Genomic DNA, 17,764 nt, shown 5'->3' with positions numbered 1-17,764 from the left:
GAGATCGATAGAGATATCCGCGGAAAGCTTAATCCACGTCGTCATGTAAGTCTGGACCTGCAGGGCCTGCGAGGCTGGAGAAGAGCCCCGCTTGGCTGAGGATCAGCAACAACCCCGAGGATTTCCGTGATGTTGGGGTCAATATTTCTGTCCTCTAATCGTTGGTCTTCTTCTATTGCGCGTACGAAGTCAGACGATAATTCATCCAAGAACAAGACTGTTCAACCCGCAGCCAGTACATGGTTATCCTTGTGTTTTTTGATCTCCAATGGCTCGAAGCTGTGGCAATGGTCGTTGAGCTAGGCGGAAGAAAAAATGAAGAATGCAGAGACAAACGGTCTCCACCGCGAGAAGTCTGAAGTTGAGTAGATGTTGTCTTACTAATACAATCACTTCAGTATGTCGTCTTTTCCAGTCACCGCAACGTTCTGCCGAGGCTGTCCTATTGTGCCATTCGGCGTCTTTTGGGAGACCACGTCTAAGGATCTTGTGAATAGCCTTCTTCGTTAAGAAGACAACGGAAGAGAAGGAGGAAGAGATTGACGAAATGATGGGAAGGAACGGACAACGCGCCTTCCTCGCGTAAGTTCTTGGCGCACTGTGGACATTGACACAGGCGTTTTCATAGACTGATACTATCTACCTCTACACACTGCAAGATGAAAGCAACCTACTGAATCTCCCTCACGATCTGGTCCGCCACCGCCTGCACGCCCGTCAACATCTTCGCCGCATCCCTCGCAATGACCTTGTCGAAGTCTTTGCCATGGAACTTGCTGTTCCGCGGGACGGTGTACGCCTTCTCATAGTCCTTCACCAGCTTGTTGTTTCCCAGCCTCGTCACCACATCCGTGAGCAGGAACATGATCTCCTGGAGCTTGTTGCCGAATGGACACAGAGGCTGCTCTTCTCTTGGAATGCTCTTGTCAAGGTCCGCGTAGTCGAACGCTTGCTCGACCAATACTTTCGCCGCCCACAGTCGAGCCATTGACAGGCGCTGCGCCTGGATCTCGTATTCGCAGAGGCTGGAGGGTATGTCAGCTGGCAGACACTACACTATCCACACCAGACTCACCCAATCTCCTCGCTGAGCGGCTTCGGCTCTCTCGCCGCATCATTCAGAAACCGCTGCATCGTCCCGGCGCCTGGAGTTGGCGGCGGACTTCCAGGCCTACTTCCAAGATGCGGTGTCTGTGATCTGCTCCCAGGATGAGGCGTTTGTGCTCTACTTCCCGGCTGCGGAGTGTGCGATCTCGAAACCACCGGCGACGGACCAGCGCTTTGGTAGAAATCCTCCGGAAACGAACCAACCGCAGAAGGCTTTCGACCTAGAAGATCTCTCCCTTGCAAGAATTTGGGATCGGAGAATGGGCTATTTGTTCGAGGAGGGACATGGCCGTTCCTCAACTGCAGGACAGGCGTCACAGGCTCGGTGGTACGACGTCGCTCGACGGGTGCTTCCTCGCTGTTCGGGCGGGAAGACGCAGTTTGTGCGGCCATAGTCAATCCTTGTGCTGCGAGAGCGAGCTCAGAGGATGTCCTTGTGATCTGAGGCCGAGCGGTCATTGGGGTCGCAGAGGAATCGTCGTTCGGAGACCATGATTCGCCTGGTTCGCGAAGGAAGTATCCAAGTGGTTTGGACATAGAGTGTGATGGCACGTGATGCAGAACAGTAAGTCAATTGGTAAGGACATTGTGCTGTATTTCCTTTTAATCACTTGGGCAGGCCGCCGTTTGCTATTCACTGCGTCGCCCGACTATATTTTTGCTCTTTGCAAGCGTTGGGAAGATTCGACACATTGTGTGACTGAAAGATGATTCCGAGTATGCCTCAACTAAGAGCACATGCTTGCTTACCGTCAATAGTCATGCTTCACGGATTCTATGCGGTCGTGAATGCTGCGGACTATACATTCTCCGTTCATGGTCGGCACAACAGAATCACACTCGCATCAACATGAGATATACAAACTACAGCTACCTGGCACAGAACAGCATCCACAGCTACAATGTCACCCAAGATCCTTCTCGATATCCAGGCACACTCGTTCTCCCGGGTTCACGCTCTCACTCTCCTTCTCCAATTCTACCCCATCCACATCCCCGACCTCAAGACGGATCTCCTGCAACCCCTCCGCCTTGTCAATCTCCTCCCAGTTCTCCACCCTCTCCTTGATCTCACTCATATCCCCATCCGTTTCAATCAGATCATTTCTCGCCCTGAACGCAATGTCGTTCCCGTTTCTTTGAAACTTCAAATACACTGGATGCTCTTTCGCGTCCTCCCGGAATCCCTTCGCCGCCTCGCGCGCCCACATGATGGACGAGTTCTGCGCGCTGGAAAGCATGGGCGGCACATCAGCTGGCCAGTTGGGGTCTTTATACAAGCTGGTAAGCACCCCACCCGCACGCTCGAGGATCATCGTATGAGCAAATGCAAGCCGGAGTTGGCGGTAGGCGTGCAGCTCTTCCGCAGTATACTCGCCCGGCTCAAAGGAGGGGCGGGTCGGGCTCTCTTCGTCGCTCTTACGCGGTGGTGGGGCGATCGGAATATCACCATGCCTAGAACTGATCTGGCTTGCAGAATCCGCTTTGACCGCATCAGGCTTGATGGTCGGGAGGCGTTGCTTGCGCAAGCTTTCTGGCGACGGGCGGCCTCCGGGTGCGTGACGGGCGCTGGCGAAGGCCATGCCGCTTTTGACTGCGTTGTTGGGGTCAGCGAAGTCATTCTCGGCGCCGCCCAGCGTGTTCGTTCTGGTTCTCTTATGGTAGCCACGCGGCGGGGGTTCTGGTGCCATGGAAGCATTGCCTGGTCGAAGCAGAGTGCCATCACGAGCCTTCAGTCGATTCTCATCAGGGATGTTGTTGCGAGATTTCTTTTCCTCTGGAGGAGACAGCTGCGGGAAGGGATATGCGCTGTTCGCTTCCCCAGGAATATTCCTCGCAAAGTCCTTCTGCGCTACCCCGGCTACTGACAAACCCGAGTTTCTATTCGAACGCGCCTCAGGACTCTCGCCCGAAACAAAACTGTTGGGTATGCCGCCAGAAGGGCTCCGATCGTGCAGACTCCATTGCGTGCCCTTCGAGCCGTGCTTTCGGTGGATGTATCTCGGTCCGCTGCCACCTGGCGTAGCTGACCTCTCGGGGATGGTTGGCAGAGTAAAGCTGGTCTGACGTGAAAGATCAAGGCTGGAGGATGCTATCGACACGGACCCCTGCGAGGACGTGGAGCCCTGCCGCTGCCTGGTACTCGTGGGTGATGAGTGCAGGGATTGCTGGCTGCGAGAAGAACCAGGCTTCTTGTATTGGAGCATTTGGAGGTCGTCATCGGAGTCGGACTCGATAGCGACATCATCATCGTCCTCGTTGTGGGTAGGTTCCGATTGGGGGGGTGGTGTAGTGGGCCACTTCTCCCAGCCTGTCTCCTCGTCGCGATTTCTCTGGCGTTCCTCCTCTGCCTTCTTCGCCGCCTTGTCTTGCTGACGGTCCTTGCGGTCCTTGAAGGCTTTGTACGGTGATTTGGGCATTTCGACGTCAGGTGGCCCGAAACAGATGATGATGTTGATCGAAGAGAAGCAGGAACTTGAGGTGATTGTTGCGCATTACATGCGGGGTGGTGTTTGCCAACCTGGTGCAATGAGTCTGAATATCGAGTCACTGGTGGCTGACGGCACACTTCCATACCCCAACGGAACGTACACAGTGACTGAAATCACGCCCTTGGGGAACTTCGCAGAAGAAACTGACATGCTAAAGGGTGCCTGTGAGATTAAGTGATTCAGCTGCAACAACCGCCAACCCACGAGACCCTCACTTACGGTCGTGATATCTTGCCATCATTTTATTGAGCTGGACACCATATACAGTATTCACCACGTCTACCTGCCTTTAAACACAGGCTTCCGCTTCTCGCCAAACGCCCTCAGCGCCTCGATTCGGTCCTCAGTCGGCAGAGTCAGCTCGTAAGCCTTATTCTCACTTTCCTCGCCCTTCTCCCATCCATCAATCGCCTGCATCGCTGCTCCGATCGCAACAGGCCCGCCCTCGCAGATATCCCTCGCCATGCTCACGGCAGTCCCCATCACCTTGCCTCTCGCAGCACCCGGTATCTTCTGCTCCTCTTCTGTAATCTCCACCAGCCGGTCTGCGAGTCCGATGAAGTATGCTTCCGGGCCTGTCACCCTGCGCCCAGTCAGGATAAGGTCGCGCGCTCTTGTCGGCCCGATGAGGGCAGGTAGACGGTATGTCCCACCGGCGCCTGGGATGATGGCTAGACGAGTCTCTGGGAGGGCGACAGTCGCTGTCGAGGCAAGCACACGGAACTGCGTGCAGAGTCCAAGCTCAAGGCCTCCGCCGAATGCAGTGGAGTTGATTGCGGAGATGGTAGGGATTGGGAGCTGTGCCAGGCGGGCGAAGGTGTTGCGGAGAGTCTTCAGGAAGGCGTGGACTCTGGAATATATAATGAGCATCTAGACATACACGGAGTGATTAATGCCATACTCTTCCTGGTTCATGCCCTTTCTCTCTTTCAAATCTGCACCCGCGCAAAAGGCGTCGTCCGACTCACTCGCCAGAATCAAAGCCCGCGTGCTGCCCTTCCCGCCCTCACGATGCAGTCCCTCGACAACACCATTCAACTCGGACAGCAGCTGGGTGGAGAGAGCATTCCTCGCCGCGGGTCTGTTCAATGACAGCACGGTAATGCTTCCCGCATGAGGCGCCGGCACGCTCGAGATCTTGATGGAAGACGACAACGCGCTGTATGCGCGCACATCCTGCTTCAGCCATAAACCATATCGAGCGGCGGGACGCTGCACAAGACGGAGCATGACAGCGATGTCTTTACCCGGCTTCTTCGACAAGTGAAGTCCACCTTCTGCCACACACTCCAAGCCACGCCTCGGCACATCCGCACTCCCCTGCAGAAGATCGACTCCCCGGCCCGTCGTCTGGAAACGGGCCTCATCATCCCTCCCTCCAATCACTCCTCGCAGACCACAAACGTTCCTCTATCTCCCATCCTAAGAGCAAGGAATCTGACGACATCTCCAGCCGCTACGGTGGCACCGATTCTGCATATTGACACCATGGAGCGATGACTGGTTGAGCATTCGTAGATCGACACCTACACCACCTGCAGCCAACTGTATCTGGAAGGTCGATTGGTCCGGCCAAACACAGTTCGAGGCAGCTGCAATATCAACAATCTGACCCACATGGAGGCCATCCACGACCAGGTACAAAACCTAACGACGTCCGGCTGGACTTCTATCCCACCTTCACTTCGGTCATACAGCATCGACAACATGCCTTCCTTCCGCAGTGTGTCGAACTTTGCAGTTGCAGCACTGGGCTCTGCGCAGGCCGTACTAGGTCTGCAAAGCCATGTCCTCCGTGATAGTGCTCTCAGCGGCCAGTCTGCTTCATGCAGCAACAACGGTCCATTGTCGTGCCACAACAAGACTGAGGTAGCGAATTTGTGCTGCTTCGACTATCCCGGTGGCTCCATCTTGCAGACGCAGTTCTGGGATGTCGACCCTGCTACGGGTCCTGACGACAGCTGGACTGTTCAGTAAGACTTCTATACCTCCACTTCAGACAATTACTGACTGCTTTCTTCAGCGGCCTCTGGCCCGACAACTGTGACGGCACCTACGAGCAGTACTGCGATGAAAGCCGCCAGTACACCAACATCTCAGACATCCTCAAGGCCGATGGCTACACGGATCTCCTCAGCTACATGAACACCTACTGGACCTCCAACTCCGGCAGTGCTGAATCCTTCTGGGAGCACGAATGGGGCAAGCACGGCACCTGCATGTCTACCTTTGACACAAAGTGCTACATGGACTACCAGCCCACGGACGAGATACCAGACTTTTTCCAGCGGACCGTCGACCTCTTCAAGACGCTCCCATCGTATGATTGGCTCAAAGACGCGGGCATTGTGCCGAGCACAACCAAGACATATTCGTACGCCCAAATCCAGAAAGCGCTAAAGAAGGGCCACGGCAAGAAGGTCTATCTCGGCTGCACCAGCGATGGCCAGCTGGATGAGATCTGGTACTTCTTCTACGTCCGTGGTAGCATCCAAACAGGCGACTACGTCTCGGCAAACACGCTCACAGACTCTTCATGCCCGAAGAGCGGTATCAAGTACCTCCCCAAAGGCAGCAAAGCCTCTCCCACAGCTACGACCACGACCACCGCCCCGACTTCCACCTCCACTGGCGGCCCATTCGAGGGTAAAGGCTACCTGAACGTTATCACCTCTGGCAACAAGAAAGGCTGCATCATCTCCGGCGGGACGTGGTATACGACAGGTACTTGTGCTGGCTTCACCACTACAAGCACCGACGACGGCTTCACGCTTACGTCGTCCAAGGGCCTGTGCGCGGTGCAGGATGGCAAGTTGACGTGTTCGTCGAGCGTCACCGACGGGTCGGTGTTCACGGCTGATGGGAGTGACTTGGTGTACGATGGTGCGAGCACGTTCCATGCTGATGCTGTGCCTTCTGGGAGCACGCAGGGTGCCGTGTATACCAGTGCGGATGGGCATGAAGTGGAGTTGAGCATTGAGTGGCAGAATATTTAGGTGGTGATATGTCCTTAGATTTTAGACTAAGACTCCCACTTTCTACCACACATCTTGACGCCATCGCTATCACGTGCTTCCAGCCGTTAACATCGCTTTTCACTTGTGATATTCTAAGGAGGCAATTGTTCTTAAGGTTTAGGCTACGGGTCTTGCCGGTGCTTGATTTGGCTTCAATCTCACTTCCCTACTCGTCTCTCTCGATCCCCTCGACTATTGAACTAATGTGAAGTGAGATGGTCGTACAGAGGCAGTACTAGAGAACCATGCTACACACGTCTCACTTACAGCTACATACTATCACTGAGCACCTCCCCAGTGTGATTGGAAATCTACACCTACCGCCCGCTACTCCCTCGTCTGCATCATGAACCTATGCTCAGCAGCAGCAATCGGATCACATCCCACATCCGCCATCATGTCCCGGTGGTCACTCTCCTCAACACCCTCCTTCACCTCTTCCGCCGCCAGCCTCGCCTTGTGCAAAGCCTCGATGTGCCACGGCTTCCGGAACTCCCCGACTGTCACCGAGTTTAGCCCTTTGATGGCATGCTCCAGCAACAGAGCGCTAGCGTAGGCGTCACGCATCTGCATGTACTCGAACTGCTCCTCTTCGGCCAGGTTCGAGAGCCCGGGAGGCATCAGCTGGCCGCGCCCTTTCGCAGAGAGAGCATTTTGAAGGTTACCAGAGGCTCCTTGCGGCCTATACAACCAGCTTGCCTCAGTCGGCACCGCAGTACTTCTAGGCACATTCTGAATCTCAGGACCTGGACCGAGCATGCTGCTGTCGTCCGTCGTATTATGGCTGCTCGGGCCTGTGGTGTCGCTGCTGGCAAACGTCGGCCATGTCGCGCTCTTTTTCGAGGGAGCAGCACCTCTCAAAAACCCCTCAACATCCGACCCTAGCGGCGGGTCCTGTGACGCCGATGAAGCAGAGCGAGAAGCAGGCTTCAAAGCATCTCCAAGTGCATTGAGCTTTGAAGCAACCTGCTTCCATGGGGACTTCTTTTTCTCGGGAGCCTCTGGGACTTCAGGTGGCTCCGGAGTGATGTCGGTGTCGCGTAGGTAGGGTGGGGACATCTCAATCTGAGGAGGGGGTTCTGGTCTTGATCCCATGGCTGCATCTAACCTGGTAGGTACTCTGACTACGTTCGATGGCGGAAATATAGGAGCACCGCTATCACCAGGCCGCCTCACATGGTATCTCGCGGGTTGCGACCGGCTGCCCTCGCCGCTACCACTCTGGACATCGGTAGACATACGAGGAGGCTCCCGATGCGGTAGCGGTGGCGGTGCAGGCAATGGCTTACGTGCGGTCGCTGTCGGTCCTGAGCTGGAGAAGCCGGTCAAGGATGAGGCTGTGTTGGTTGTTGGTCGCTGTCCTACCGTGGGTGCTGTCCTCTGCGCTTCTTGGGACCTTGGGTCGACTGGTCGATCGTTACCCCGGTCTCTACGATCTTCGGTTGCTCGAACCTTCTGCCGACGTGTGTCTGACATCTTCTAAACAGTTCGAAGAGTGAGTGGCTATACCACTTGAGATATTGGTCAGTGTGGTATGATGTATAGATGCTAATTGATGAAGCAAAGTATAGTATGGTAAAGATATGCTGGAGGGTGACAAGGTGAGTTGCACCACCTCTTATACAAATGGTGGCTCCATTGATTGCTAACAATAGGTCGACTGATGCTGTGATTGCTCTCTGAGTAACACGGGTAGATCAGGGTCAGCCTTGGTTTGCTGCGGTATGTTCTGGTGAATGCTGCTTCTCCATCTATCACTCATCTGAAATTACGGAGGGAGACGACGGTGAACACTGGACGAACAACAACCCTTCCCGGCTTTGGCACATCATTCGGCTCATGGAACACAGACGAGGCACGGCTCTGGATCTGGACGCAGCAGCAGAGTGGAGAAATGGGATGAAGAGGTACAAGAACGCATCAGCTCATTCTCCAAGCCCGCGCTCGCCCCTCTTCCACTGAACTGGCATTTGGCTATATACACAGAACGTACCACGCATGCATGTCACTCCGCACTGGCAACATCACGACGAACACGCTGCACGAACTCCACCCTTGCACTACCCTCTGGGATAACCTCCGTCAGTCACGGACTCTAGCCCGCTTCTGGTGCAACGGCCATGCCACTACGTCTTCGAGCATCTGGCTGCTCTACACAATTCGGCGAACAGCACTCACCGCCTCCTTTGGTGCTGCCCTCTCGCTCTCCTCGACGGCGTTGACGCCCGCTCGAAGTCTTCATCAAATGAATACCTCCCACCTCTCTGGCTCGGATTAGCGTTCTCGCCAGCAGCAGCACCCGCCTGGAACAAACTGGACGGCGAACCACCCGACGCCCATGCGCCCTCACTCATTGTTGACCGACGGGTCGCATTTTGGTTTCTGCCCCTCCCATCACCGCCGAAGGGATCAGCGTTAGAGTCGTCGCCAGACTGTGTGGTGCTCGCATTCTGAGATGCAGCTTCTGAGCTAAACGAGCGCATCCGTATCTGTGGGCGTCCATCAAGGGAACCGGTCAAGCGCCTTGCCGGAGACCTCACCAGCCCTGATGACTCTCTCTCCGCTGGGTGATCGGCCTGTTCAGGAGTTGACGGCCGAGGCTCTTCACGTGGCTGGTCAGGAAGTACCGGCATAGGATCGACGATTCCATATCGAAAATCGATGCTGTGGTATGCAGGAGGTGGGCCAGGCGGCCGCGGCTGCTCTGCAGATATCTCTATCAGATTCTGCTGGATTCGTTGAAGAGCCAAATCTTCGGCCCGACGCCTCTCCAGGCGTCTCTCTTCGGATTGCTGGCGTGACACGGAACGAGCACTGGAAGTGTCTGCGGCGGGTCGCTCACCATCGGAAGTGCGACCTCGTGAGCGATGGTTTCTCGATGAACCACCACCCGATGGATCCATTGTAAAAATGTCTTGGGTCGATGTGAGACTCTCTTGCACAAGCTGGACTGGATCTGAGGTGCTCGAGTGGATGCTTGAAGTCTTTTCACGTGCAGAAGAATCGAATCAGAGTGTAGTTGAGTGTTCGGAGACTAAGCTGGTCTACTCATACGGCAGTCCTGATATAGAGACGCTCGTTTGTCTCCTGCAGACCGACCGTGCCCTTGATTGCTATATGACTAACCCCAGACTCACAGAGGCGGTTGAGCTATGAGCTGTTGCTCGTTGAGCCTGCGGTATGTTTGCCTCCCCCATCGCCCTCACACACCTGGATACTGACAACGCAGAGCGTCGAAGCAGGCCAAGGTCGAGGATCCAGATCCACAAACTGTCTACTGTGATCAATCGACATCGACTCGCGGTGTCAGACCCTTGTCTTGGCCAAAGAGCACGGAAGTATGATCTGGCTTTGTACATTCAGAGGACCAGAACACTGCATTGAGACTTCTACAAACATGGCCAGCCGAGATGGAGAGTCATACCAACACTCAAAAGCTTTTGAAACCACAACAACCATCACTCCGGACTCAGATCACGCATTCCATGCACGCCGGCCATCGGATCAGCAAAAGCAACTCCTGCTCGTCCAATGTTTGCTTCGACCTCCTCCGGCCCCGCCGCTCTGATATCTCTCCCCTCCTTCTTATACTTCCGTGCCAGCGGATGGTCTTCCAGATCATCTTTGATACACATTGCAGCCACCACCGTCGCACTCATACGCTGGGCGTAGTCTCTCTTGAAGAGCTCGGTGGGCCAGCGCTCGGAGGTGGCAATGATTCGATCAGCGGCACGTTCAATCGCAACTGCATCAGCGTATACCCGACACATCTTGTCGAATGTCTTGGGATCGCTAGGATAGCGAGATAGACCTTCCATGTCATCTGGAGCAGGGCTGCGGCGCCAGGAGTATGTAGGAGGGTCCAAATTGAACACGTCAAGCCGTTCAGTCTGAACATGCTCATGGTATCGCGCCGGCTGCATATCCAGCTGATGCTCATTGTGGAGCGTTGATCTGCGCCAGTCTTGTCGGGACGTTCCTGGTATTTTTATGGGAGCAGTGGTGGAGGAGCCGGTATCAGGCGCTGTTGGCAGGTTTGGCAGTTCTTTATGCTCTGTTCCGGCGGTGCCTCTAACGGCGTCTCGTCGCTGTAGTGAGGTCGACCGTGGACGCTCAGATGTCTCGGTATTGGCCGGCATGGGCTGACTCATCCTTTCCATGCTGCTGCTGTTGCCAATGTCAGCTGCCGGCCTTCAGGGATGAATGTCCACTCACAGGTCGCTCGACGGGCGCGGCTGCGGCCCCTTATCCTTGGGATGGCCCATCAAGCTGGATGCCGTATCCTTTGCGTCGCTCTGCAAACCTCCGCTGCCGCTCTTCGGGAGTAAGCTGGAAGGAGTTTTGCTGGTTATGAAACTCAGGAAGCTGAGAATGCAACTTTGCTACAGGCATTCCCAGTCGACGGGCTTCCTTCACTAGTTGTTGCTCACGTCGGAGCTCTTCCAGCTCTTCGTCCTGCTGTAGCAAACCTCTGCTTTGCTGTCTTCGAATGAGGGTGTCACTTGTGGTACCGCGGTGAGCTGGCGGTGCGATTTGTGGTCTCTTGCCATCCCGGTTGCTCGTGACACTTCTCGTTGCGTCAAGGGTGTCGGCAGTACCACCAACTATCCGTGCTTCGTCTGTACACTCAACGCCCTCCTCGATCGAGGCCAAGTCCTCATCGTCAGGCGCCGTCGGCGGACGGTCCCCAGCAAGATACCTTTCATGATTATCGTCATGTACTTTCCGCTGCCTTGTTACATCGTGGACTTAAAAGAAGTCGATGCAGGCTGGCTTGGCTGGTCTGACTGCTTATGCGGTCTGGACAGTGTCTTCCCCTTGTGTGGGCTGAGTGTGGACAAGAACTTCATCATGTCGGCTTGTCTTCGAGAGTGGGAACCGTCGTACTGCTTGAGAGTACTTACAGTTCAGTGGGTGGACAATCGAGCTTCACAGGCTTTGACGTGAAGGTCAGTACTGCAAGGCTAAGGAATATATTCGAGCAAGGCCAGCGCTCTTTCTCTGCGCACATTTTATTGTTCGAACTCTGTATGACTGGACACTGACTGATCACCGGCTATATTCACCTACACCATGACGCAGCGTGGATGAACGGTGCAAACCCACTACGGTCTCTCGCTTGCAGGTAGGCAATTCTCCGAAGAGCAAGGCAACGGCGCTAAAGCATGGAGGCGCCTCCGATTGGTTGGTATTGCTCAGGCGATCGATTTACACAGTGCGCGCAACTGATCAGTTTTCATGGCCATTTGTTGCTTCTAGCGGAAGACAGCTATCTTGCGTACATCATGAGTGGTATAAGGTGGTGTCATCATCGATTCACCCGATAGAAGGATGAGCGTCTCCCAAAGGCACAAACAAGCCGCAGAGCATATATTTCCGCTCGAGATCGAAATGCTCCGAAGAACATCCAGTACACTCTCAACAAGCTCAACCACTGACAGCTGGTATATCACGCCAGTACTGCCTTCCGAAATCTTCACCGCACGTAAGACCACCAAACCATGTCGGACGTCGATGCACAAACTATCAACAGAGGCTGTAGGAAACGCAGCGCTGTGTATGATCGCTACGATGTCGTCGCCAATGCTACAACTCTCATTCGTCTGGCCACCATCCAACGACAGCTGGATCTCCTATCAAAAGAACTCTCTGAATCACTCCCACATTCCAATCTACTAGAGCCTCCCTTCAAGGACGGCATAGAGGCCTGCTGGGTACATATCAACGATCTCGTACAGCGACTTTACAAACACGACGTTCAGAGGATGATGGAGGGGATAAAATCTCAAATGAATCCCCCGCCGCCCTGTCCGTGGCAACTGGCCCTTGACAATATTGGTCGTGGCTTAGCTGCGCAGGCTGATGAAGAGGTCAAGAGGCTAGCAGGCGGTGGCATGCGACTGAGTAGTTGGGATGTATTCTCTTGATTTTTCGAATTCAATGCTTCATTATTAAGATTCCTGAAGGATAGATGGGCCAGCTGTATTTGCTCTCTAGTGCTCAAGCGCCTGGAACGGACACAATTGCTCTTTAGGGTAGTGCTCGGGATCGCGACATAGTATGACGCGTGTCTGCCATAGCACAAACAAGCCGCAGAGCATCTATGTCCGCTCGAGGTCTAAATGCTCCGAATAAAATTATTACTCGCTCCTAATGCAGTACCTCACTAAGATCTGCCTGTACGATTACCAAATCGTGTCGGACCCCTTTATCAACACAATCGACAGAGGCGGTCGAGATCTCAGCATCCAACTATATGGCCGCCACCACGTCGTCGCCAACGCAGTAACTCTCATCCGTCTAGCCACCCTACAATTGCTGGACTGTAACAATTGCTGGACTGTTGACCTCTTTGGCCACAAGCCACCATTCAACCTGTCTGAGGAGGCGCTAAAGCACGCGGTGGATACGTGCTGGATACAGATCCAAGATCTTGCAGAGAAGCTCCATCGAGATCCAGTTCAGGAGACAATGGAGGAGGTCACATCAGCGCTGAATCCTATAGTACGCTGCCCATGGTAATTGGCGCTAAACCACATTGGCCGTGACATAGCTACGAAAGCGGAAGATGAGATCAAGGCGCTGGGTAGGCAATGGCAAGCGGCTGGTGAGAGGCCTTGACGTAGAGCAGTGAACGGTATGTGTGATATGTACTTAGAAGTGTTTACATGCCGCTACCACCAAGTATGCTTCTAACCTTCCAGACTCAACGTTTCGTTGCGAAGGTCTCAGTATGACAGGATCCGTTTGCTCACGAATAGCGTGCCACTGATACGCATGGTCTACATAGCGGTACTGGGGTCGCATTCCTAAAGTCAAACACCCGCGGTCATAGCACAACCACAGGAGCTTAGGGCTGTGTAGCTTGTGCACCATTTACTATTGCTGGTGTGCACAGGCGGCAAGCACGTACGTATATATGTGCCGTATTCCATGGAGTTGGCCTCTCGCATTCACTGCTTCCTATACATAAGCATAGATACGCATATATCTTTGCCCCTTTCCTACCATGACCGAGACTACACACTCCGAATAAACCCTCTTTCCCTCCAACCTCTTCCATCAACCCAGCATCTCCTTGGACTGACGAAATGTCTTCGCTTGGAGCTAAGCGTCCTGAAGCTGGGCCAGATGAGGGTTCCGATGTCATCGTCGTGAAGACTGCTCTACAACTCCTTGAAGACTTTCAAAGGACTACGACTGCGGGTTTACAGCCTCCACTTCATCGATATGGTACCCGCCCTGTGCAGACCGAGCGTAGCCAAGACGAGTCAGTACTAGAGAACGATTGCGACCGCTCTCAGTCATCGGAGGAACAAGATCCATCAACCGCTTCCGGAGAAGAGTCTGAGGCCGAGCAACAATTGAGAGATGTTATACTAGAGGATCATCGCACTGGCGCGAGGAATCTGTCTCGAGCGGGGACTCCAGAGTTGCTCCGAGACTTCTGTCGACCTCACGATGCACAGATTGAAACGTCAGTAAGGCTTTTCCGGTCGCCTACGATTCTGTGCCAACCTCTCAGAGCAGGACCAGACGTGGCGGCCACGACCGAATGATTTCAATGGCTCATGCTCAAATCCGTCTAGCACTGATTCAAAAGTTGATCAACGACCTGCTCCACAGCATGACGTTTCCCAGAATCCCCAAGACGGGAGCTCAGGCAGGAAGGGACCAAATCCGAACACCTTGGACGACCGATGAACAGACGCAGGATGTACTGGCCAAAACATGGATGGACTTGGGTGAGATTATAGGCCCGATTCATACCAGCAACGACTCCAAGGTGATGGAATACCTGACCTCCAGGAAAGTGGTGCACTCGTCATCGATGATTGCATGCGAAGAGATTGCGTTCGAGCTGGCGGAAGTGTTAGAAAGGAATGCCGGCAGATGACTGAGTTCTGGCAGCCTGATGGTGAAGACTATCAAGAGTTGCCCATGAACAGGTAGAGCACCTGTTGCATGTCGTTAGACCGGAGATCAGATAGTGTATAGTCCGTAGACAGGTAGCGGGTATGGTTTGCCCACACGTCTGTGTCACTGTGTCTGTTGCTTACTTCTGCTTCTAAGTCGGGACATTGATTGGTATAATGTCTGACTCTTTCCATGGGGCCCGTTGATGACCGCCCAGGCTGACAAAATCCTGGGAGAATGACACAGCGCTTTACGAAGGGACACTTCGAGGCGGGTGACAAGCTGCTATCATGGTAGCGCTGACCCTCCTTTCGTGCTTTTAGCTGTGTGTACGTAGGTAGATATGTAGCAGGTCATGTCAGACTCACAACCTCAAAGTTCCCTAACGCTCCATGGAAACTCAACGTCATCATCGAGAGAGCGTCTCGTATCATATTCTCACTCCCCACGCCACACTACCCGTCAATCCACCACCCTCAACATGCGATACGCCTCATGCCCCACGGCCTTCCTCACCACCGCCATCGAATTCTGCTTCTTCTTCTCCTTCTCCACCACCACCTCCCCATCCTCTCCCACCTTCTCCACAACCTCTTCCTCCTCCTCCTCCCCAAACCCACCACCATCCAAAAACACCTTCAGCATCCCCTGACTGTACCCACTCACTAACGCTGTCCCTTCTTCACTCGCAGTCACCGGCTTTGGCGCAGCGTCATCCCCCGCCATCGCTCGTTCGTACTCGGTCAAGCCATTCTGCTGATAACCCGCTCGCCCACCGGCAAGGTTCCAGAAGATGAGACGCGGCATCTCATACCCAGCCTCCTTGAACTTCTTCTGGATGCGCTCGTACGAAGTACTCCACCTGTCTTCACGCCCATGCCCCCCTGCTTCGTCAAACTGCATGTCGGAGAACACAAACACCTGCTTCACCATTTGCTCTTGCGTGAGTTTGTGCTCGACGGCCATCGGCAGGATGAGCTCTTCGAACACCGCCACGAAATCAGTGTTGCCGCCCCAGTCCGCGCGAGAGATGTACGTGACCTTCTGTTCGAAAGTGCGCTTATCGTCTTTGCCACCCGCTTGGATGATCTGCGGACGCTTCGAAAAAGTGATCATGGCGCCGCCGAACGGCGGTTCGGTGACTTCAGCCAGGAGAAGAGCCAGACCAATGGAGGAGTCCATCGGAGTTGTGCCGTCGGCAAAGCGCGGACCACTCATCGAGCCAGACACATCACAAACAGCGATTGAAGATTCAAGAGTCCCGGAATCTTTAATGCGCTGGACGAGGGTGTTCCATTGAGCGTCGACGGTGCGAGCTTGGATATCGCGGAGCTTCTCCTCTACCATAGAATCCGCTCCGTGTTGCTTCGTGGTCATTCCCATGAAACTGTTAGGCATCACCACGTTGACGAGAGTACTGGGTAGCAGAGTCGCGCCTGAGATCTTCTTCTTGCCCGACGCCACGTTCTCGATATACTGGTCAAAATGGTCAAAGTCCTTCCTGGCGAAGAGTCGCGTGTACTGCTTCATCGCCAAAGAAGGCACTCGCTCATATTTGATGTTGGAGAATGTCTCGTCTGTAATGTCACGCTCAACGATGCTTAGGTGCTTTCGCAACGGCGACAGGGTCTTGGACTGGTAAGCGATGCGAGCATACTTCAGGTACAGCTCTCGGTCGTCGGGATCGACGCCTTCGGGACAGACACTGTCGAAAGGATGGAGCAGCTCAGCAATGGTGGAGACGATGCATGTATGCTGATCGTGGGCGCCTTTGTGGGTAGGTGCCCATTTGCCGGCCAAGCTGATGAGTTTAACCTCCGCTTTCATTCCGGACTGCAGTCGAGCGAGGTCTGTCTTCAGCTGGTCGGCGAAGAGGCGAGCGACGGTGAGGTGAAGTGCTTGATATAACTTGCCGTTCTGCAACTTCTCCACAGCACGATCATGCCTTTCGGAAGTCACAGCCTTCTTGCGTCCTGCAGTCCAGTCCCGCTTGTACTTCTTCTCGGTCGGCTTCTCCACGTTTAGCACGGCCTTGGGACTGCCATCAACTTTCAGCTGGTCGGCGGCAGCAAGAGTGAGGATGTTGAGCAAGTCCTTCCAGTAGCCGTGCGAGACGCCATACTTGACATCAAACTCCGTCAGCTTGTCATCCTCGTCCAACTTCAGCTTCTTCTTCTGTGGCTCTCCCTCGAGCTTGTGGTCTCCGTCGTCTTCACCTTCGACCATCTCAAAGTCACTGTCCACATCCTCCTTCTTGACCATCTCACCCTCCCCACCAAGCTCATTCTTCGCCTCCTTCGACGGTGCCTTCTTCGCTATCAGTGGTCTCACCAGCCACACCAGATTCTCCACAAGCGTGAGCGGATGCTCCTGTGCCAGCCAGCCAACCGCACGATAGAAGGTCGTTCTGCTGCTCTTTCCGAGATGAATGGAGCGCGAATTCCAGATGATCTTCAGCGTGGCTTCGGCGTCATCTGCCCAGGCGTGCTCCAGGACCTGCTTCAGTCTGTCGGCCGAAATCACATCCTCCAGCTCGAAGAACAGGTCAACCAGAGCCTCGCCAGAAGTCTTGTAAGCCATATCGGCATTCTCGGTGAGCATCTTGCCATCCCGAGAGTCAAGAGACGGGACAGCAGCCTTGTGCTTTACGAGGTTGTCAATGAAGGGTGCATTAATCTTCGCAGCAGCGATCTCGGCCCATGACTTGGTGTCGTTCGTGGGATCAGACTGTGGCGTGGCAGACGGTTTGACGTTTTCCTCAGCAGAGGCAGCGTCTTTCATACCCTCCGTTTCAGATGGTGTGACTTTCTCATCGGCAGGGCTGGTGTCGTCGGTGGGACCGGGCTGTAGCGTTTCAGACGGCTTTACGCTCTCCTCGGCAGCACAGGCTTCTTGCTTCGCTCGGATGGGAAGTGGATGGGCTGCAGGTGGGAGCAGAGTCCGGATGTGGGCGCGGAAGTCGTCTTTGCTGATGTGAAGTTCTGAAATATGTGGCAGAAAGACGGGGAAGGTGGTATTGATGAGGGAGTGCTGCTCCGTGGTGGCCGCGGCGGGCTTCTTTTCGTCGGCCATGTTGTCTGGGGTGATGCCCCGTGGCTCCTTGGCCTCACAGATGTGAAGTCAAGGTGGATGGGATGGTATTCTGCAAACCTGGAATGTGAGAAAAAGTCAAACGTTAGGGAAGGGGCGGTGAAGCTCCCAGCAACGACTGTCAGATGGCAAGAGCGGCTG

At 54.4% G+C, this 17,764-nt stretch overlaps 7 protein-coding genes across 7 annotated transcripts; 1 reads left to right on the top strand and 6 right to left on the bottom strand.

Annotated features, from left to right (window-relative positions):
- Positions 1 to 670: 670 nt before the first annotated feature.
- On the bottom strand, positions 671 to 1,500 carry LTR77_003321 (uncharacterized protein; the record flags this gene model as incomplete). Its single annotated transcript, XM_064800578.1, has 2 exons — positions 671 to 1,025; positions 1,076 to 1,500. 2 exons carry the CDS (start codon positions 1,498 to 1,500, stop codon positions 671 to 673), a joined length of 780 nt encoding a protein of 259 aa, XP_064661917.1.
- Positions 1,501 to 2,012: 512 nt separating this feature from the next.
- On the bottom strand, positions 2,013 to 3,527 carry LTR77_003320 (uncharacterized protein; the record flags this gene model as incomplete). Its single annotated transcript, XM_064800577.1, has 1 exon — positions 2,013 to 3,527. One exon carries the CDS (start codon positions 3,525 to 3,527, stop codon positions 2,013 to 2,015), a length of 1,515 nt encoding a protein of 504 aa, XP_064661916.1.
- Positions 3,528 to 3,878: 351 nt separating this feature from the next.
- Positions 3,879 to 4,829, bottom strand: LTR77_003319 (uncharacterized protein; the record flags this gene model as incomplete). The annotated part of the gene is made up of 2 exons (XM_064800576.1): positions 3,879 to 4,449; positions 4,501 to 4,829. The coding sequence occupies 2 exons, from the start codon at positions 4,827 to 4,829 to the stop codon at positions 3,879 to 3,881; spliced, it is 900 nt and encodes a 299-aa protein (XP_064661915.1).
- Positions 4,830 to 5,306: 477 nt separating this feature from the next.
- RBT7 (Ribonuclease T2 precursor (RNase T2)) lies at positions 5,307 to 6,595 on the top strand (the record flags this gene model as incomplete). The annotated part of the gene is made up of 2 exons (XM_064800575.1): positions 5,307 to 5,572; positions 5,623 to 6,595. The coding sequence occupies 2 exons, from the start codon at positions 5,307 to 5,309 to the stop codon at positions 6,593 to 6,595; spliced, it is 1,239 nt and encodes a 412-aa protein (XP_064661914.1).
- Positions 6,596 to 6,943: 348 nt separating this feature from the next.
- Positions 6,944 to 7,711, bottom strand: LTR77_003317 (uncharacterized protein; the record flags this gene model as incomplete). The annotated part of the gene is made up of 1 exon (XM_064800574.1): positions 6,944 to 7,711. The coding sequence occupies one exon, from the start codon at positions 7,709 to 7,711 to the stop codon at positions 6,944 to 6,946; it is 768 nt and encodes a 255-aa protein (XP_064661913.1).
- A 2,363-nt stretch (positions 7,712 to 10,074) lies between these two features.
- LTR77_003316 (uncharacterized protein) lies at positions 10,075 to 10,881 on the bottom strand (the record flags this gene model as incomplete). The annotated part of the gene is made up of 2 exons (XM_064800573.1): positions 10,075 to 10,783; positions 10,832 to 10,881. 2 exons carry the CDS (start codon positions 10,879 to 10,881, stop codon positions 10,075 to 10,077), a joined length of 759 nt encoding a protein of 252 aa, XP_064661912.1.
- Positions 10,882 to 14,995: 4,114 nt separating this feature from the next.
- Positions 14,996 to 17,605, bottom strand: LTR77_003315 (uncharacterized protein; the record flags this gene model as incomplete). The annotated part of the gene is made up of 1 exon (XM_064800572.1): positions 14,996 to 17,605. The coding sequence occupies one exon, from the start codon at positions 17,603 to 17,605 to the stop codon at positions 14,996 to 14,998; it is 2,610 nt and encodes an 869-aa protein (XP_064661911.1).
- Between the last annotated feature and the right edge of the window lie 159 nt (positions 17,606 to 17,764).

Source organism: Saxophila tyrrhenica (assembly GCF_035928015.1).
Source record: "Saxophila tyrrhenica strain CCFEE 5935 chromosome Unknown scaffold_4, whole genome shotgun sequence".
NCBI classification, from domain to species: domain Eukaryota; kingdom Fungi; phylum Ascomycota; class Dothideomycetes; order Mycosphaerellales; family Extremaceae; genus Saxophila; species Saxophila tyrrhenica.
This window is presented reverse-complemented; position numbering and strand designations above follow the sequence as displayed.